General features: G+C 37.5%; 1 protein-coding gene across 1 annotated transcript in view; it reads right to left on the bottom strand.

The window, feature by feature from the left end:
- Positions 1-22,824, bottom strand: part of TMTC2 (transmembrane O-mannosyltransferase targeting cadherins 2) — a 235,776-nt gene that overhangs the window by 133,104 nt on the left and 79,848 nt on the right. The window contains exon 2 of the mRNA XM_039571159.1: positions 808-1,378. Within this exon, the coding sequence (XP_039427093.1) occupies positions 808-1,378 (571 nt within the window). The remainder of the gene's footprint in view (positions 1-807; positions 1,379-22,824) is intronic.

Genomic DNA, 22,824 nt, shown 5'->3' with positions numbered 1-22,824 from the left:
TCACTGAAAAATGTGAAAACACTGTCCTTTTGTTAAGACAGTATTCTTCTGAAAGATAGCCATTTCACTGAAAAGAAAATTACATATACTCAGCTTACTCATTTGTACACCAACTGCTGTAAAGGATTCTTGATTTTGACTGTGGTTTCTGAGTACCACTAAAATACACACAGTTTTGTGAGTGGGAAGCTAGGGGATTTGGTGCGCTCATTTGTTTGCTTATTTTACTTGTTTGTTCTTGGGGAAGAAGTTAAAAATAGGAAATACTTATTTTATTAAGGCAATAATACATTCAAGTCATAGCTCCTACTAAGAGAAGAAAAAAATACATGCCCAAGGCATGCACCCAAGTCCTATGCATCTCCGTTAAACTAGAACAATAAGAGGTTTATCTTTGCCTCAGGGAGCAAAGCTGATGATATCAGCTGCCACACTTGCATGCCTGACCAAACTAAGCTGAGTTTGCAAGATACAAGAGGATAAGAGCATGAATGAATTCTTTGCAAAAGGCAGTCAGATATTCAGTGCTTGGTGGTAAACAGAATAAGGGAGATGCTAGAAGTAAGGGAAGTAATTGAAAAAACCCACACCCAACATCAAGTAATAGCATTAATAGTACACTGCTTAAACAAAATGTAAAAAGACCACACTAAAGCTCTTGAAGTGTTCTTTTAAGCATTAAACATCTGTGCTTATTTCTGGGAGTTGGCTAAACTACTAAGAATTATTGTGTACTCAAAAACTCATTTAGCACCTGTTTAACAGTGAATGGTGCCTCACAAATAGCTTACAGCAAAGAAGACTCACCTTGTATAAAGCAGAAATGAGCTGATGCATTTTCAGTCGATGAAATACAAAGATATCGTACACGGCTGAAATGGCCAGAACAGTCACTCCTTGCTCCTTCCACAGCATGCTGCATCCTGCACACAGCCCTGCTCCCAAGATCCAGCCCCAAGTACTTGATGAGGAACGTCTGGTAGAGCAGTGCTTCACATAACACATGAGGGAAAGCAGAAAGAAGAGGCAGGCTCCAATATCTGCCCTCCCTACGATCCCCGCTACGGCTTCCGTGTGGATGGGATGAGATGCAAACAGCAGGCCCGCTATCAAGGTCCAGTACCCATCGCCAAACAGAATCCTGGAGAAGTTTGTGAAAAGGCCTGTGACTGCAGCATGTAAGAGGACGTTGACAAGGTGGTAGCCCCATGGGTCCATTCCCCCAAGAGCATGGTTAATGCGGAAGGAAAGTGTGCAGAGAGGTCTGTAGGACTTGTGGCTCCCACTGTGAGTAAGCAGAGTCCCCCAAAAGTCATTGTAGAAGATATGGATCCACGGTGTCTCAGGCAAAAGGTCCTGGTTTGTCTTGATAGCTCGACTACAAAAGACAAACAAAAACTTCATTTTAACAGAAGAAAATGGCTACAAATGAAAGGCTGTGAAAATGCAATCACACTGCTACAAGAAAAAATGGCATTGCTTTGGTGCTGCTTCTATTCAAGTTTTGAATTTTAACAGGAGGTGTTAAAAAACTACATATCTATTGACTTCCTTCTAGAGCAAAATTTCCATATAAATTGGCTTTTAAAACATTAGAAATAGACGTTATGCTGTTTCTGTTAAATTAAAACACCCTTCAGTGACATTCTTCTGAGTCTAACCCAGGAGTAATCAGTTAAGATTTGATGAGTTATAATTAAAATGTAATAGAAATATGAAAATCTTGCAAACATTACTGTTGAAACAATGGATCCTCCAGTAACTCAGAACTAAAACCCCAACTGGCCTTTTATACTGAAATTTTAATTCAGATGTTGGAATGGATTTTGCTAACATGGATAAACAGTAAATACAGAAGTAGGTAGGAGTGTGCAATTTTCTGCTTCTGGACAGAGCATTCTCACAATTGTCTTCTACATATTTAGACTGACCACATTTTCTGCTAACACCTTGCTGAAGACAGACAACAGATTATTTTACAGACGAAAATACACTTTCTCTTTAAATTCCTTGTATTTCCAGTTGAGGGAAAAAACCATATTGTATTAGCTTATGAATTCAAGTCTATCAGCTTGATTAGAAAAAAAAAAATGCTGCAGCTTTCAGCATTTTATGCTTTCAACCACCCTGGCAAGGGCTCGTGCCAGCCATTAGCAGTCTCTAAGTCTAATTTGTTACTGTAAAAATCTGGCTCTTGTAGTGTTTGTACAAATCCAAAGATTTGCATTTAAAATTTATGCAGTGGGAGAAGGTGTGAGACCTGCTTAGTGCAAAAAGATGACTAGAATTTAATTAGTTACTTGTATTTAAGCAATTATTTAAAGATGCATTGTTGTTATTACTGATCTTAACTCATTTAGCATTTATTTTATTAGGGTAATTAAGAATCCAGCCAGCTAAAGACTCTTCTACTCAAAATACTAAACAAGAGAGATGATTTATATCTCATTCTCTATTCAAAACCTCTATCTGCCTTACCAATAAACATCCTCCTATAATTAACAATTTTTCAATTCAGATGAGGAAGGGGAAAAAAAGGTGTGAAACTCAAGCCCACATTTAAAATGCATGACTAATTCATACTCCAAGATTCCCCTCACATTCTCCATTTCCCTAGAACCTGTATGCAAATTGCCTTTTTTTTTTTCTTTTTTTTTGGTATTAGTTTCAGGAATGTTGTCTTGTTCTACAAAGAAAAATGCTCAAAACTGATATACCGCACCACAGAATCTCCATGCAAATACTCCAAATTCCACACAGCTCAGCATTTCCATTGTCCAGAGCATCCTGCTGTAATGCTTTCAGACATGCTTCCTCTCAGCATGTCCTTTTGTCTGTGAGCACACAGAGGTTATAGAGAGGTCACCTTAAATCCTTTAAAGATCTGATGATGCTTTTTAGAATATTTGAAAATTTTCATTTTGACTTCTGCTTATGCAGTGGATCAGGTTGCCAGTATTTGTTTTCCCAACCCCACACACATTTTTCTCATTTTAGGCAAGTTGCAAAAGAACACTGGAGGAAAACAAGATCTTTGTTTTCACATTATTTATCTTGTCCTTCCATGCAGTCCTTTCTTGAAACCTAATTCCTCTGTTTGAGATTTCCTTTTGTAGCATAACTCTCAGAACCACTATCAGAAACTTAGGAATTTGGCAAAAATAAAGCAGGTGTCAGGCAAGAAAGAGTCCTTTCTCTGAGAAAAACATAATATATTAGACTACAGGCTCCCAAAGGCTAAGAATGGCTATCAGATGTCAGGATTCAGAGTTGAAACCTTGAACTGCAAAAGTGTTTTTTCTTGGGGAAATAATAAGAAAGTGGCAACAACATTGCCGCACAACCACCCTCCCCCGAGACAGAGCATTCTGCTACAAATAGCCCAGACAGTTCACAGATTGTTCCCAGCTTTTAGTATTTTTTTTGCCCTCTAAGCTGATAGTTTTCATGCAGCAGATATTCATATTGAACTCTTCCCCACCAAAAGTAAACTGTTTGTATCATAAAGAAACCTAGTGTACAATCCAAAGGCATTAATTCAGTCAAATCTTATTCACAGCTTTAGCAACAAATTTTACGCCTCCTTGATCCTTTTCTGTTTAGACCTGCCCATATTAAAAATTAAAACAAAGAAACAGACAACAAAAAAACCCACACACACAACAAAAAAACAAAAGGAAGCCCTGAAGATACAGTATTGATCAAACTGTATTTGGGTACAGATGTCAGCAGGCTGTTATAAAATACTCCTAATTTCTTGTGCATGTAAATGCAACGAATTCTACTACCTGCCCATCAGCATGAAGAATACAGAACCTGACAGTTCCAGCTTACTCAGTGTTTAGTCAGGTCAAATGCTGTATTTTCCATAAATCAAAATTTTAAATAAAGTTAAAATTTCTTTCCATATGATTATTTTTATTAAATATTTATAAGAAAAAAAAGTCTAGCTAATGCTTTGAGATTATAACAAAGTCTAATACAAGAGCAAAGCTAGAGGTCCTATAGCAAAGAAACAAGTCTCACACAGTTTGATTAAGTTCAACTACTCTTACATTATAAATGTAAGAAAAAATATACTTGGACATCATTAGACTTGACTGTGCAGGAGGATGCAGGAATATGAGCACCTGAGATACCTCAGCCAGGCAACTCCGTGTCATTTTGGTCTGAATAAAAGTGAACAATGTCTCAGTAACCTGAGGACTGGGGTCAGACAGAAATAGTCTGTGGGCTGAGTCCAGCCCATGCACAACTGGCCAAGCTGTGCCCACCTCCATCCCTCACCTGGCTGTCCAACAGCACTGGCAAGGAAAACATGAAGAGAAATGTTTATCTCTATGAAGAGGTAAGAAATACAAGCTCCATATCTAATAAAATAAAATAATAAAAATAAATAGCACTAAATTGCTCATGTTAGGGCATTAATGAGCCTTGATAGCCTGACCCTCCTCCGGAGGTTCCCACAACCTGCCCACAGTCCCAAGACCTCATGCCAGCTCCAAAGCTCCCTGGAGGCTGCCCAGGGCCCAGCACCCCATGTGAGTCTCCCAAGGCCATCAGCCCCTGCCCCAGGGACACCTCGGGAGGGTCATTCTTCAGCTCCCCAGGCCCTACTCTGACAAGGGTCTTGCTGAGCTGCACCCATATCCCAGCCTGTCCTTGTCCCCAGGGAAGTGCTCAACGCCCAGAGCTTGGGCTGCCCTGGCTCCTGGCTGTGGCAAGGCTCTGTTTTTTCTCTAGTTACTAAATCACCAAGCTGTTAACCCTGCTTAGTCTCTAGTTCCAGCAGCAATTCTGAAAGCAACACCTCCTCACAGCCTGGTAGCAGTGCCAGCTTGTCTCCAGCAAAGCCTCCTGTGCTAGCAGCTACCCTCACCCTCCACAGGTAGAAAATAATATTAATTGTTGGCTCTGGAAAAGACTCTAGGATAAAGGAAATGACAAAATGCCTTATTAGCCTTGCCTCCTGCTTCACTCACAGTTTACCTTGAGGTTATGTCCTGCAAATTAGTCCAATTTTGCTAATGGGCATAAGAGGAGCTTTCCAACTGCACTCATCATTCTTCACCAGAGCTGCAAACTCTGCTCTCACTAAAAGGCAGCAGGTCTCCTGAGAAAGTCATTTCTCAAAATTCCAACACAATTGGCATTTTACTTCCAAGCAGCCTCTGAATAGGGTTGCACACTCAGGCAGGGACCTTGCTTTCTCCAATTTGCAATGCCTATTTCACACATCCCAGGAGAATGGGATATCTTATTCAGTATACAACAAATGGACATGCTGGGGGGTGGGGGGAAGGAAAGTAATTAGATTCAGCTATCAGTCCTTCAGAAATGGAAAGCTGAAGAAAGACAAAAAAAATTGTAAAGGCAAAATCATCATTTCTAATCCACTTGAAACAATGCTTCTGCCTCCTGCCATAAATCACTTATTTGCCACAGGTCAGTATACACCTTGAGCATGACTCACCAAGCTTTTATACATCAAATTTAAAAATGCCAGAGAGCCAGCCATTCACACATGCACATATACATGCATACGCACACAAAAAAATTTCCAGATGTTTTCAAAATTAACAGCTACATATGTCCTAAACTTCTGTGGTGGTGCTAAACTGATCCAGGTGTTAATACTAGGGTAAAAAAACAGATGCGACATTCTAAAGTGATTTAACGAGTTAAGCCTTATATCCAGGTTCAGTATTGCTAATGGTCCCCATATGCTGAAAATTAACATCAGCATTTGAAGTAGACAACATATTTTAGAGGAAAAGGAGAATTCCCAACTGTGCATGCAGGAAGCCATTGACCAGACATCTCTCACATAAAATAGATAGTCAGTGATGGACTGGCAAGGTTGAGTATGGAGGTTCATTGTTGTTTTTCCTCAAAGTCATTTTTAAACAGTATTAATTTGGTGCTTTTTTCTTGAACAGCAATGGGAAAACACCCTAGAGTATTTTTACAGTGGATCTTAATGAGACACCCTAAGGATGCTTTCAAGACTTATGTTACTTACAGAGACAACAAGACTGAAAACACAGCCAAGAGCCTACTTTTTTGAGTACAAACAGCTTCACATCCCCACAACGTAACAGCAGCTAAGTAAATCCTCCAAACTACTTACAGGCTATCTGTTAGGCAGGTGGTGGTCAGAAAGCAGGGAAATAGAGCTGTCATACCTTAGAAAGTTCTTGTATTTGCCTGCAGACTACAATATATATATATACACACACATATACATTGTCTGTATTGACAGGATAAAGTAGAAGTCAGAAAATACTATTTCGTATGCAGAGATGTCAAAGTAATAAGCATAAGTACATGAAAACACATTCATCTAAATGTCTAATGACTCAAGGGAACTATTTGCCATTCTGGTAGAATTCTGGTGACAATTATGTCTGATATCCTGTGTATTAAAGTTCCTCTTTCTCAACAGTTGTGAAAGTGGAATTCACCTCCAAACCCAGCAGGTAGTAAAGTTTTAACCATGCCTCTTCACAAAAAAAAAAAAAACCAAACAAAAAAACAACGAAAACCCACCACAAACAACAAAAAACCACCACCCCCTCCCCCCCGCCCCCCCCCGCAAAACACCACCCCAAAAAAAAAAAAGCCCAAACACAAACATATTGTATATCAAGTAGGGACACCTGCAGGAGACCAGAATCTGTGCATCCTCTGAGTTTCAAGTTGAAGCTTTTGGTTTCTCTTAAGAAAATTAGTTCTTAGGTGAATCCCTAAGGAAAATCTAATACTACAGCTGTTTTCAGAAAGGAAATACTTGGCAACAACTAGCTCAGTGACATATAGGATCCTGAATTGCTAGCTGGCTCTGAGAATGGGTTTATACATACCAAACAGACTGATGGAAACACCTAGGTTCAAGTCATATTTTAAACTAATTAATGGAAAACATAACATCACGAAAGGGAAATCAGCTTACTAGAATTTTGTATCTAGTTAATTTCTGCCACTAATATGGTCCTTTTCTAGCTGTATAGAAATATCTGAACTCAGAACTCAAACACTGAAGACAACACACAGTTTTAATATAATTTTCCTATCTTACGGAATTACTAGTGAAAGCTATTAACTCTATACAGAGTTAGTACAGGACCTCTGGAAAATATGTTAACAAATGATAATATTAATTCTGTATTTTGGACTATGACAGCATTTCTATAGCCAACTTCAGTTTAGTACCAGAACAAACAGGAGCTACAAGTTAACAGGTCTGTAAACAGTGTTTTACTTGTAAAACTTTCTTGGACGAGCCTTTCCTGAATTAGATGAAACAGAGAGGAAAGATGGATGAGACAACTGTAACTATACCCTTAGATGATTGCAACCACTGCCAAAAATAAAGACAATGAAACAAAAATACTGAAGAAAACAAAACAGTAAAATCACAGAGAAAGGTTATGGTCTTATACCACAGTATAAAGACGCAAAGTTTCTAAGAATTTTCTATACTGCACAATGTCTTTTAAAGAAATTGATCTTTTAAAATAAGCAATAACCTGTTCCTTGTTTATTTCCATCAACGACTTTATCAGCTGTGGTTTGACTTTGTCTGCCAGCAACTGGCTATGATCCAGCAGCCCATCAGCTGCATGCTTCTGGACTTCGTAATTGTGCAACTAAAGATGCAGGATGTTAGTCAAAAGAAGGAAGTGGTGGCAATGCTTACATATAACACTGAATGCTACTAGGAATTGCTTTAACTACACGGAAGTATGCTACATCTATTGATTTTCTTATTGACTAAGAGACTTTTGAAAACTTTAAGTAACTAACAAACATTCAAAACATTTTTGTTACAAGAAGGTCAAGATGGCCTTAAACATTTTTTTCCATCCAGAACATAAATATTTCAAAAGCTAACTATAAAGGTTTTGAACTCTTTCTCCATTGTATAAGCCTTTCCATTTCTAGTTATGTCCTCAGATGGGGAAAGAATATGGCCTTAACAGTAACCCTAAATGCACCTCACTCCCCTCAGTTTGAGATTTAGCCTGACATAACAAACACTAAAAGATGGACTATGTGAAATTTGAAACCCTAATTAATTCCAACTGCCTGGCATAGTATTATTTGATTATTCACTCACAGATTAAAAAAAAAAAACACTGGAGGGAAATGAAAGAAGTAATTAATATTTTCAGGTGCTGAACAATGGGATGCCATCAGTGTCCTCTTAAGAAGCAGCTGATAAAAATGTAAGGAGAAGAACAGCTCCTATCTTTGTCTCTGCTTCCTGAGTTTCTTCATCATGGCACGTACCATAGGTCTCTGAAAAGATACTTTCATTCCTAAATCGGAAATGCTTTCTGTTATCCTCACAGCTAGTTTATAAATTAGCTTCACTCCCCACTACACCATGCAACACAAAATTGCATCTTCTAATTCTGTTCTTCTGAAACTTCAAGATAGTTTGCTTTTACCTGGTAAATATTCTTTCAAACACACAGTTGAAGTTGTTCTTTAAAACATTCTTCCGTGCCAAACGACTGCCTGGCAATAACTCACAATTTGTTTATTTCATATATGTACGTAATACCAGCTTCTGAAGCATAGTTAGAATTCATAGTTAGAACCTCTGCTGCCCTTTTCAAATCTATTTTAGATTATAAAAGTGGGCCCAGCAGGCCTTATTAGATTTACTGTTCTGCAGCAGAACATGGCACTACATTATTCCTCTTCCCCACTTCCCGTTGAAAAAATTAAACATAAATAATTTTTGCCACTTCATTGTACAGCAACTCATAACAGTACAAGGACAGATATTTAAAGGCTTGAGAATATAGTGATCAGAGCAGAAAAGTTTGTTTTCTTACCTAAATTAATACTATGGAAAATAAAGTACCTTTTTTGACAGGTCTCCTTCTGAATATACACCAAGCCTTTCCAACACACACATTTTAAGCCATTATCTGAAAATAGAGGCACACATACTGTAGCAACACACAACAGAGTTTATCAGTCATACATCAGTTTATCAGTCATACATCAGACTATTCACTTCTCTGTTTTTTTTCAGTATTTGACAGACTATGGAGGAAAAAAATTTCAGCAATTTAGTTTTGGAAAAATTAGGGGGTTTTTTCCCACTTTTTTTTTTGATAGTGCATTTTCAGAAAGTTTGAGGAGATTGTACAGAATTATGCCTAAGCCCATGACTCTTGTGCACTCTAAATTTAAAGCCTGGAAGAATTTTTAGGTAACACTCTGATTTTGATTTTTACAGAAACACTGAAGAGAATAACCAGGGACACGTACACATACCAATATAGAAATAATGACTAGAGGAAAAACCACTGAACCACAACATCACATTCAAATACTGTCCTTTTTTATTTTTTGGAGGGGACGAAGGATAAAGAAATGCAACAGGGTTTTAGTGCATAAGCTTCTTTCTTCAAGTCTTTTATTTTAGCAGCAAAACAACCCTTCATTAACAAGGGCTGGTCTAAACTTAGTTTTACTGGTTTAACTGAAAAGTATTATTTGAAATCTAATCAGTGAAAATAATTTTGTGCATGCATATCCACAGAGGTCAATTTAACCTTCACACTGTCTTTAGAACTCATGCTGAAGAAATATCCATATTGGCATAGAGGGGAAAAATACCCAATCACAGAAAAAACAGCTATCACTTACTTGTCATGTTCATGTTATTCACTGTAAGAATCAAGTGATTCAGAGAACAGTCAGACCCACCCTGGCTTTCATTATCCACGGATTTGGAAGTACAGACTGTGCCACACTACAAACTATCAGACATGTGCTCACCCAGAATTCTCCTGTCTCCAAGAAATCTCCTCTTCCCTCCCTCCAGCCCCACTATGAGATACACAAATGCATAAAACTGATGTTCTGACACACATCAATTGTACACCCTGAATCACTTTTCCTACCCAAAGGATATCATGTTAGCAGATTTGTGGGTTGGGTTGTTTGGGTTTTTTTTAATAATACTGTACAGAATAAGCATTTTCCATTTCAACAAAGCCTGTTTTGGTATCTTACAAATGTTGATGCTGAGGCTTTAAAAGACTACTTTGTATGGCAAGAAACTAGAACTCTTGCATATTTTTTCTTGCAGTATTGTCCTTTTTTAACATACCTGCCCTCACAAGTTGCCAAATTATGTACATGAAAGATTGCCCACAAGTACATTAACACACTACAAAAGGTATCATTTTTAGACAGCAACTTCTGCTTAAAATTTTTCTTTCCTGAAATCAGTCTGGTCTAAGAAACCAAACAGATACTACTTGACCTTCAAGTCACTACTATCTTCCTAGTCTGATTTACCAACTTGCCTGATATGCAGTCAATGGTGATTGTAGTCATAGTCCCGCTTAAAGGCAGATATTAAATAATAATGAGGGCAAGGGAATCCTCCCTGAGGATTACAAAAATTTATTCTGCATCAGCTACAAAGTCATTTCAGTATAGAAAATAGTCTTGAGGAAACAGAAAAAGCAAAGCAAGCTTAATTTGATGAAAAAAGCAGCAAGAAATGTTAACATACAGTTGAGGCTTACATTTCTCTGTGATGAAAGTTTACTCACCAGTGAATCAATCAAAATATTTTAAGTGCCTTCTCAGACAATTCCAAATTAAAAGATAGTGCAGCACTGTTCCTTCTCAGATGCCTATTAATCAAAATTCCTACATAATATATAGAGGTCCTAAAATCTGACTAGAAAGCATTTGTGATGGAGGAAGACTTTATCTTCAGTCTTTGCCATAGACATGTCAGACAAATTCCTGTAAGCATTTTTATAATTTTATATTTTTAGCAGGGAAAACATGGAACTTGCTACAGACTTATGTCAAAACCAATTTTTACAAAAACTAAATTCTCCCAAAAAGTAAAACAACCAGATAATTAAAGGCAATATTTGTTCATGCAAAGATGTGTAACGACTTCTAGTGAATAGAGAGACTGTTCAGCATAGTCCTGGAACAGGCTCCCCAGGAAAGTGGTGAAGTCACCATCCTTGGAAGTATTAAAAAAATAAGCAGATGTGGCACTCTGTGGTAAGGTTTAGTGGGTATGGTGGTATTTCATCAAAGGTTGGACTTGATGATCTTGGAGATCTTTTTCAACCTCAATGATTCTATGATTCTATGAATGAACTATGCTTTTTCTACTCTTCAACATCTTCACAGAGGGCACTGTGGGATGCCCTTCAAAAATGTACTTCAACAGAGCAGATGGCACCCACTCGTTCGGAAAGCGCGAATCCTACTGAAAAAGGCTCAAATTACTTTTACTGCTTTGTTTCACCTTTGTGCCTCAATAGTTTATAGAGATGCAGGGATTCAAAAGAGTAAACCAAATTTTGTGGCATGCCATAGCAACTGTGAAACACTAGAAATTGAAACCATAGCAGTGTTTAAAATAAATTTTATTTTCTCTTAATTGCTTGGTTAGAGCACCCAGTTAGCGGGAAACAGTTTGGGGGTGACATCAAGATGACTAATCACAGTCATTTTGGAATAAAAATGTGCTTTATAGTTACCATTATATGCAAGTTTGTATCAAGTATACTCTGGAGGATTTTACTGGATGCAGTCAAAGATAGAGGTAAAAAGGCAGGAAATCACAAATTAGTTGAATTATGTTATCAGAACACACAGGATCAAAACCTGATTTCTGCTACAGTAGCTTTAATTCACATTGGTATTGGAATAACCTGCACTTTATGTCACTGAAACCAGTAGGTTTTACAATCAACTGCAATTGGCCTAAGCTTTTAGAGCCTTTCAGTACACTTTTTAGAATTCCAAACATAAAAACAAACAGCAAAACCCCATTCCATTCTGTGTTTTAGAACAGCTATCAGGATGCAGGCACTTAGCAAAAAGGATCTCAGACAGCAATTCAGGTAAACTGAAGCTATTACCTGAATCACATAACTGATCAACCTTTCTTGACAATAAAACTAGAGCTAAGTCAAGCTGAACTACAAAAGCAGGGAACTTTGAACTGAAACATGCCAGATTTTCAAGTCTCTCCAGCTCTATGCTAGACAAGTGCTTGCACTCTTCTCCACTAGTGATTTCTGTGCTTTTGGGGTTTTTTTCTCTCAAGTAGCTTCAACTTTCCAAAGTAGTATCCTTCTATAAATGAAGGTCTGAAGATCTCCTGGAAGATCAAACCAATATTTAACTGCTAGGCTTAACTTCCCTACTATAGCATTAAAGTACAACCACCCTTGAAAGCAGCACAACAGAGAACTGCATTTTTTCCTGGCAGATGAGAAACCCAAGTGCCACAAAAGGTTATGGTATTTCATAACACTGGCCTTTAGACAACAACAGCTGTAAGTTCTGCCTAGAGAGACCCATAGAGGAAAGCTGATCACACACAAAGGTTTATGAAAGCTTTAAAACAGTAAGTAGGTTTGCTTCTTTCGGCAGTCTTCATCAAAAAGAAATGGTCTATGAGAGCACAATTCATGTAGCATTTTATCACAACAGAAATTGTACGTTAGCTTTTAAAATTCCAGCACTGCTAAAGAACAGCAATACATTTTCTCCTCTTGCCAAAGAAGGACTGCTTGAGATCACAATAAGAAGAAACTTCAAATATGGGGAAAAAAACACCGGTAGATTAAGAGAAAAACATGCAACTCAGTGCAATGAAGCTGACCCAAATGAATCACAGAACTGGCTGCCTTGGAGAGGTCAGCTGGTACTTACAGACTTCAAAAAGGGAAAAAAAAAAAAAAAGTGGGTACTGTGTTGCTGCATTTGTTCACAAGGCAAACGTATTCTCTTCAAGTATCTACTATCCATAAGTGAAAAGATGAGCAATACGGAATTTCACCTTGCAGAGAAGTAGCTTCAATTTCACATGGCTCAGCTTGAACTGAGATTCTTTTCTGCTAGGGCATGAAGACATATGATATGATATATGATGATGTTCGATAAGATACATGATAATATATAAAACACAGGTTTTATGTATCATTTAAGAAAGAGCAATGTGATGCCTTTTTTTATCCAAAGAGCAACAGTCCATTTGAATCTTTTACATAAACTAAACAAATTCATATTGCCTACAAAGCTAGGGGAAGGTTACCTCTTCAGAGTTCAGGGGCCCTATTTACTGTCTCCCCGGCACTGTAAGCCACTGAAAGTTTAATGAAGAAAATTATAGTTTGCTGGCCATATAAAACACCAGGATGTATTTATTTCTGCATAATAAAATCAAACTAGAATAGCATAAGGAATAAGTAATTTCTGAGATACCAGACTTGCTTCTCTTTCTGGGGCTCTACATTGATCTTGCTGCAAAATAATCAAGAATTCAAGATTTATTTCTTACCACAGGAAATCAGTTGTTTGGAATAATACAGTGCTGTGTATGCATCATAAATTTCCCAGGTTCCTCACATGCTGTGGTACACAGAAAGACACTGAGAAATTAATTACGACATAGACAATAAATAATTACAGCTCTGCAACCCATATGTTCCATCCAGAAAGACAGAGTGGCAGCAACACTGAAGATTTCAGTGTAGGCTGCCATGTTCTTTTAAAGAAATCTGAAAAAATAGTGGGACAGTAAGATATTGCTATCCAACTATTTTTCGAAAAATCACCTGGATGATGCACATAATCAGCCATAAACACCTCATTCAAATCAACTTCATTGCCCCCTAAAGTTCCTTCTCCATCCAAGGCTTTTAGGACAAAAGCATGTAGAAATTGTGGTGGAACAGAGGCACTGAGAGTCCACAGGAAACCCAAAAGTTTTCAAACTCTCTGGGAGATGAAGTCCCACCCCTGCAGCAGTCTAACTGGGAACTGCAGCAGTGCTGAATATAAGGCTTATTTCACTTATTTCAATGAAGACATTCAACTAAAATCCCAACCTTACAGCAAATGCTTAACATCAACTTCTAAGAAAGATAAAACGGTATTTCTAGAGACACAAGTGGTTGTTGATTTTATATTACAGGCCAACAAGGTGAACGTTTCTAATTAAACAGTCCTTCTGTAGGCTGATATTCTGCAATTTTATGTATAAATCAAGCCAGGTGACTTATTTCTAGTAAGTATGAAAATAATAAAATTGGTTTCAATGACCTCAGTGATACACATGCTTATTTGTGGTTATGGCCCCAGGCAACCCTGAAATCACTCATTCCATTAAGTCAAAAGCATGGCACACAGCCAAGCTCCTGTAAGAGTTAGAGGTCTTGCACATACTTTCTTTGTGTGTTTATTTGAATAGAGTGGTGACTTTGGGTTTTGGGCCACCCATCACTTATAGACCTCCCATAATATTTAAAGGAACTGTTCAACTGAATCTTAGCATACACCAGTTATCCTTGGGACACTAGCTCTTTAAACATGATGTAGAAACACCAAAAATTGAAGCAACAGGGAAAAACATCACAACAGTATGTTTATCTGGAGATATTTTAATGTGTATATTCCTCTACAGTTGAGTCAGGCAACATTTTGGGTCTGGTTTAATTACAACAGTAGAATAAAGAACCTAAATGCCCTTACACAGCCAAAAGAAATATACAAACTGTCCAGTATAATAAAACAAGAAATAATGGTGATAATTATCACAAAACAAAGAAAGTAATTCAGGCCACCATACTGGGCTTTTTGGGTCTTTTGGGTTTGTTTTTTGGCTGTTTGGGTTTTGGGGTTTTTTAATAAATAAAACTTTTTTCCTTTTCTTCTCCAGGGTCACAAAAAAGAAGCTGCAACAGCTAACTCATATTATCAGGAACATCACAATGATGTGGGGAAATCAAAAACAAATTAATATTTGAACATTCAAAAATAACAGTAGCCTTAAGGGCACGCTGCTACTAAAGAAACATGCAATCATTTTCTCATTCTGGGCTACATTCAGAAGCTTCAAACTTCTTGGTATTTTTTAATTAAGGGAGTTTTCACAGTACAAGAAAACATCAGAATATCCCATTTCAACCTTTACAGCTGAGGTCTCTCAAATAAGAGAAATTCACAAGGAAAAAAAGCTATGTGAAATGATGAGCAGCAAGAAAGATGTGTCTAACTGTTGACCTCACACACAACAGAAGTTAAACTTACTGTTCTGTTTTCTTGCTGGTGATACTGCTATCTACCATAAAAGGTATTTCTCAAAGACAAGTGTCAAATTGACCCAAATAATGAGAATGAAGTTTTTAGAACCTCCTAATAGCAGCCATTCTCATCCATTCTAAAATACATGGCCCATGTCTATATTTCAGACTGTGAAGAAAAGTCATCAAACAAAAGAAAGCAGCAAGCAAAATGTACTAGAATAGGACAAAACTGTGATGGTTTTTATCTTTGAACAGGTACTATAATAAAACTTGGCAGGTACCAATTCCAGCAAGTACCAGTTCCAGCCAGATCAATTACCACTTTGAACAGTGTGCAATAAATTATACAAGTGTATATATACATACACTGCAATTGAGGAACTGCTGTTTTAGAGAGTTCAATGCTAGCATCTAAAGTTTTCAATTTGGCTTTTGTATGACTTCTTACTAAATGCTAAGGAAGGGATTCAGTGCACCTTTCAGTAATAATAAACACCTGCTAATAAAATTGAATTATTATTATTACTATTATTAGAACAACATATTTTTTAAGTGCTCTTTTCTTTATGGCCTTAAATAAAGAGAGGAAAGTATTGCCAAGAACAGCACACATTCTGAGTTCCTGAAACTCCACCTTTCCAAGTATCCAAAAGATTGCTAAAAAAAGATAATGGTTGCTCCAAACTGAATTCCACAGAGCTCTTAACTTCAAATGGATTAACTCAGAAAGGAAAATTGTTAATTAAGCACAGGCTAAAGACAACACCTCTAACCAGTTAGCATCTGTGATCTGAAAGACTGCATCTGAATTAATCCTGAAAACTAAAACAGGACAGAAATATACACAAATGTCTAGGTTGTATATGTAAGTAAATGTTTTAATGGCCAGCTCAGCTTAAGTGTTCAAAAAGGAAGAAAAAAAAAGCCAAACCTGCAGTAGGGTATTCACCACATAAGGTAGAGGTGGTAAGTACTGATTCTTGCAGCATACTTGCAGTTTATTATGTTCTCTCCATCAAAATAGCACAAAAACTAGTTTGCAGATACCTCACTCTGATATGACACCCCACTGGGCTTCCTTCCCACCAGGCATCTTTTGCCTTTGTGGAATTAATTTAAAGCCAGGAACAACAATCCACCCTTCCTCTCCATATTTATTACACGGCTTCTTACCCTCTGAAGGACACTGATGTCTCTTAGATATGTTTTTGTAATTTTTTCAGAATGTAAATAGATGCTGTGTAATTACTTTTAAACTGAAGTTTCATGGTGATGTTTTTCAGGTTCAACTGATTAAAGCTTGTTTAATGGATCTTGAAGAAAATATATTATTCACCTTAATAAGAATTTATGCAAATCACTGCCACTAGCTTTTACAGAAAAGCTTTTCAATTAATTATAGTTAGGCTTTTTAGTTCTAGGTTTCTGGGCATTTTGTTACTAGAAAATTATAAGCATGGTTTGTTGGAGGTTTTTTTCAATTGTGGGAAATAAAACTTAATTGTTGTGATGCAAAAACTCCTATACAAATGAACTTGTAAGTGCAGAGCCCTTTTCATCTCTGCCATTCAGATCAGGTCTAACTACATACCCCCAGATATCTGTGTCCGGAAAGAAGACAAAGCAATTTCATCTCTGGTGTTGATATACAGAGATTACTCTTTGGCTTTAGGAGAGAGATTTTATAGGAAAAAGAAAATAATTCAAATAAATAAAGTATTCAAATATAGGCATATCTTCCCATCACTTCTGAAACTCTCACAAATACACAAAGATCTCTCTCTAAATATAATATTGTAAAAGGTTTTTTTGGTACATATTTCATGGCCATTTCAGTGTCTTGTCTACTTAGCATTAATGGAAAAAAAACCACCTTTCTTAAGTGAATAACTATTCTCTGAATATAGCCAGAAATATTCCAGTAGAAAAGCTGCAACAACTCAGAACAATGCACTTACCAGTAATAACACTTGAACCTTTTTTACAGGTATGGATTTACAGTGAGGAAGAGGGTGCAAAGCTTCATATCGTAGAGTTTATAATGATTAATTAAGAAGCTCCTCATATAAAAGTGAAATCCTTATTGCTTTGCAACTGATTTCCTAAGCCCAAGTGCTTTTAGCTCTTCTGAACTGAGAGCTACCAAGCACCACTTTCGTTCTCATTTTATTAGTTGAGGCAAGGGAGGGAAAGTGGGAGATTTCTGCTGCAGTCTTTCCAATGGAGCATCTTATTTTTACCAAACAGCACACATGCAATGAGTCTTGAATGTTCCCATCATGCTGGAGCAGGGCAAAATCCAGCCACTGTTTCGTTCCACCCCCTTTCTTGAGCAGTGAAATACCATCCCTGACCACAGAAATGACAACTCAAACTTCATCCACTCTCTTCATCAAATTCCTTATTAATTTGAGAGAAGGAAAGACAATATGGGAAGCAACTGCAAGGCTCTTAGCTAGAACTAGAATTCAGGGAAGCCAGTTTCTGTCTGCTCCTATTTCTCCCTTGAAGTCACTGGATTCCAGTCCTAGAATGCCAGTGTTAAAAGCAGTCTAACCTACCTTGCTCTGTTCTAGCCATTCTTTAGGTTTTCCCATACTGGAGAACAGTAGGGACAGAAATTAGGCAAAAAATGAATGACTGCCTTGAGCAATCCAAGTTCTACAAACAAAGCTACTCATCGATGACACCTCCCTTTATGTCCCTTTTTCAAGTCTTCAGGCATGGCATGTTTTCTGCTACAAAATGGAAGTTCTAATCCATGCTTATGGCTGCAATCATAGCTGCCATTCATGAAACAGAGGAATTAATAATTGGACATAGATGTTTCCCTCATCTGTCACAACTCTTTAATGCTGTGTCATTTAACCAGAAATAAAAGAGCACTTCCTCTCAGAAAAGCAACCGTGAAAATGACTGACTGGTTCTAGGTTTAAAGCCTTCTAATCCAGATCAAATGTGCTCACAAAAAGAAGTCACCTATCTCCAACTGTTGCCTCTACAAAATCAACCAGGGTTCCGCAAACTGCTCCCCTTTGAAGCTTATACGGCCATTGATTTAGGACTAAAACTTTGGTGGACTAATTACAACTGCAGTGACATTTATGTAATGCAGTGTTAAAGATTACAGACCACAACAAGACATGCATAGGAGTACAACTACTGTGCCCAAAACAGTAACACTGAAAATTAATGTACAAGGACAATCAGTTTGAATTGAACATAAAAACAAGAGAAAGGCTTTGGAGCAGCAAGCAGATTCATTAGAAATTAAAAGGCAAAGCAGAATATTAAATAGCCACGTAAACAAGGTGAAACTGTTCTATGCTTCTAATTTGCAGGCAGAATTTGGCAGCTGAAACTTCATTAGCAGTTCTCTAGGTGATGTATGAACCAGCTCAGCCTCCCACGCCTGTACCTGTTCTGCAAGGCCAGTAGTAGTAAAAATGACATAATAGGTGGAATCATAAAGACAGAGAACACCACTTTTCAACACCCCAGTAAAATGATGTGGTTTATTTTTAAGCAGCCACTTAGCCCTTTTGGAAGCGTGGTTATGGTCAGATGACAGAACTCATCTTTTGAACTTCAAAATTTACTGCCAAGGGGATATTATGATGCAAACTCACATCTCCTTGTTTTGCCATTAACACTGTCTAAGCTGCCAACTTCTTTCTTAAGAGTAAATCAGATCTTGTTTTACAGAAAAATAACTTGCTGTGGATTATTTCTTTATTAATCCAAACAACTAAAATATTCACCAATTTCCTAGATCCAATTTCCATGTAGATGTGGCACTTACGGATATGATTTAGTGGTGGTCTTGGACTCTGTGATCTTAGAGATCTTTTTCAACCTAAAGGATTCTGTAATTCCATGACCTCCAGGAAGAGGTACAATAACATAACAGCCACTAGAAAACAGTGTTCAGGAGACAAGTCCAAACTATTAGGTATCTGGAAGCTCTTTCACTCCTGGGGTAAAGTGGTTAGTATAAATAAAAACTCAGGCATTCCAAGACAAATATTCCTGTAGAGAATTATTTCTACATGACTGATGCATTATTGGCTAATTTTCCTTTTTTAAGACTCATCTAGACGAACAAAGACAATCTAGAGGAAGAAAATTACAACAGCAGCAGGAATCTAACATTCAGTAGATTTTCTTCTTGTAAGTGTACTTCCACACACACAAACATTCAATACTATAATGGCAAACTGGCTTTACACACTGCAATTTCAAGAACTACAGATTCTGAGTCTCAAATATTTTTCTGCCATAAGACTTCAGACTTATTCTGCTCTGGTCAAACCTTTTAACATTTCTTCAGTTCTACATCAGATTAGAAGACATTTCCCTCTCCTCCAGCTTTTCTGGTTTTTTTGGTTTTTTGGGTTTTTTTTTTGTCTTCTCTCATTTCCATTTAAGAATGTAGGATTACTAAACCACACTGGGGGAAAAAAACTGTCACACAATATATAATACAATTATTTTCCCCATGCTGAAGAAATGAAATTTCAATACAAAGCCATTAAATTGTCCAAATATATGATGATCCTTGTCAGAAACAACAATTCCATCCAATAAATGTTTGGGACTTTTTTTTTCAAATCACTTACTTTTAAATGGCACAATAATATAGAAATTAATCAATTTACAATAATTACTTTTTTCCTTGCTGATAGCTGGACTAAATGCTAGGGGTTCTTCACTCTCTGACCAAGTGTTAATTTAAAATGTAGCATTCAGTCTTAGGAACTTAAACACTCTATCAAGCAAGTGATCAAAATTTCAAACAATCTGCCTTTTTGGATTATGTCACTTCTTAATAGTCTGGCTAAGAACTTCTTCATAGCAAGTTCTAAAATCTTGCTCCTAAAAGCAGGTCAGAAAACTTTTACATCTGACAGTGAGCTGTTGCAAATACGCACCCTCTATTTTTCCCCAATTACATCAACAGATTTATCATCAAGCACATTGTTGTTTTATGGTTTTTTAATGCACATATAAACTTCACACCTTACAATGTCCCTCTCTAGGCACCACAAACACATTAAATATATTTAGGCAGAAACCAGTCAGCATAATTTAGGGGGGAGAAAGCAAAGAAACGTGGAATTGTTTCTTGCATGCTACTGTCCCATTCTGCCCAGAAGAGCCAAGAGTCCTAAGGGCAAGCACAGCCATCTACTGTTCTTCATGAACAAAAGTTAGGGTTAGCAAATTACGTCAAACTAAATTAAACAGGTTTTTAATTTATAACATCTTTGTTCAGTCATTTTTATAGCCTTGTGGGGACATTATCAGTACTGCTGATGGGTATTTAGACACAAAGTTTCTCACCTACAGTACAGGGGTGTTTTGAAAATTAATGTTAGTACAGCACTTCAAAAGTGTAAAATACTACATAAATACTAAGTACATGCAGTCAATAAGAGTAGTTTGGTTAAATCCTCATTCATCATACTGAATGTAAACATTTTATATTTTTGAAGTTCACAGACTGTCTATAAAAAGCCTGGCAAACATTTAATAGGCACTGAAAAGAACACTAAAAGCATGAACAGCCTCAACTTGTTTCTATAATCAATTCTAAATGAAGTCAACTCAGAGCAGTCACCTCACAGAAACAGGAAGCCCCCATGAAATCACAGTTCCCAAATGAAAGGGCAAGGAGTGAGTGCCTTTTTGGCTGCTGTGACCCAAAAAGTCATAGAGGACAATGAGATTGCTTTAACTACTGTGAACTTTGAATGTTGTAGAGGTCAACATCTACTAGCTGAGTAACAAAAAGAAGCTAGCATCTTCATTACCTGAAAAATTCATTGCAGTAGAAAAAGAAGTTCCCATAACAGATCCCTGGTATCTTCTCCTTCCTCCCCACCACCAGTTTCTGACAACAATATGATGCTGATTGGTTTTCACCTCTGCTGGAAAAATTCCTGGGTTTTAAAGCATGAAAGGCCAGCTTAAATAAATACACATGCTACAGCATCTAACTGCTATCTACAACCTACATAACCAACATGAGAAATATTTTATCTATTCAAGGAATCAAATAAAGAAGAATATTTATCAACCTTGCAGTAAACAGTACAGAAAGTGGAGAAAAACATCACTTTTGGACAGCACTGCCAATTCTTTGACAGAAGAAATGGGTCTGGATGAAAGGACAAACATTTTTATACACCATGTCCCATCTTCTTGTCAGTCATACATACTCCACCTGGCTATGCTTCCCAACAGAGAGGTTAAACACTCCATTATGCCTTATTTACAAATAAAATTTTTAACCCTCTAACAAGATAATTTACTCAATGCCAATATTAAATAGTCTCCCATCGTCATAGTTTAACCATAACTGGCAACTCACTTAAAATTTACATGGGCTACTAAAACCAGGTGAACTTACATAATGATAGATATATAAATGTAACTACTTTGAATCATAGAATATTCTGAGTTGGAAGAGACTCACAAGGATCACTGAGTCCAACTCCTGGCCCTGCACAACACAACCCCCAAAAATTACACCACATTCCTGAGAGCATTGTCCAAATGTTTCTTGAACTCTATCAGGCTTGGTGCTGTGACCACCCCCATGGAGAGTGCCTTTTGGTTCTTGACCAAACCCCTGGGGAAAGAAACTTTTCCCAACAACCAAACTAAAGCTCCCTTGACACAGCTTCATGTCATTCCCTCGGCTCCTGTTACTAGTCACCACAGAGAAGAGATCAGTGTTGGCCCCTGTGCTGCCCCTCATGAGGAATCTGTAGACCACACTGAGGTCTCCCCCTCAGTCTCCTCTTCTCCAGGCTGAATAAACCAAGCGACCTCAGCTGCTACTCATGCAACTTTCCCTCCAGGCCAGGATTCCTGTGACCCGCCTTTGGACACTCTCTAGTAACTTTATATCCTTATGTTGTGGTGCACAAAACTGCACACAGGACTCGAGGCGAGCACCTGCGGCTGGAACAACAAACGGAAGATTTCTATTAATACTTGTGAAACCAGAAAGGACTGAAAATATTTCAATTGTTCTGTGTGGGTATATAGAGGTATTACTGCTCTTTTCCATCATGCCTCCAGCAGGGAGATCAGTAAATGTACTGGAAGTCTGTGCAGAAACATACCTAAATTTAAACTTCTCACAGCTGTGTAATAAGGAGCTTCATTTAACAAGATGATCTGAAGCTACACTAAACAGTTCACATTTTCAAATCAACATCAGAAATAAAAATAACATACTTTGAATATGCACACACAAAATCAGTAGGAAATCAGCTCAATTCTCTTTGCTACCACTTCCAGATAACAAAAATAGGACCTTCTATATTCTGCAGAAGTTGATACATTTCAGAGTTCAAATGGCTGGTACTACTACAGCAGTGTCAAAGCTTGATGCAAAATGAACAAGAAAAGGGTTCCTGGCATTCACATTTAACTTAAATCTCCAGTTCCAGATGCTTGGCTTCAACACTAACATTGAAAGCGTCTTCATTGACTTGAAAGGCTTCATTTCAGAACATCATTTCTGTTCTTAAGACTTTAGTAGCAACTTTAACCACCAGTGAGTTTTATATTCATAGAAGGCAACAGCAGTCAGTCAGATGTTGGTTTGCGGGCCCATACCTGAAAAGACACCTGAACACATGCTGGGTCCTGCCATCACCACTCAGACAAGCCATGCACAACACTACCTGTTCCCAACAGAAATGCTATT

Source organism: Corvus cornix, chromosome 1A, assembly GCF_000738735.6.
Source record: "Corvus cornix cornix isolate S_Up_H32 chromosome 1A, ASM73873v5, whole genome shotgun sequence".
Taxonomy (NCBI): domain Eukaryota; kingdom Metazoa; phylum Chordata; class Aves; order Passeriformes; family Corvidae; genus Corvus; species Corvus cornix.
The sequence above is the reverse complement of the archived record's forward strand: the minus strand, read 5'-3'. Positions and strand labels throughout refer to the sequence as shown.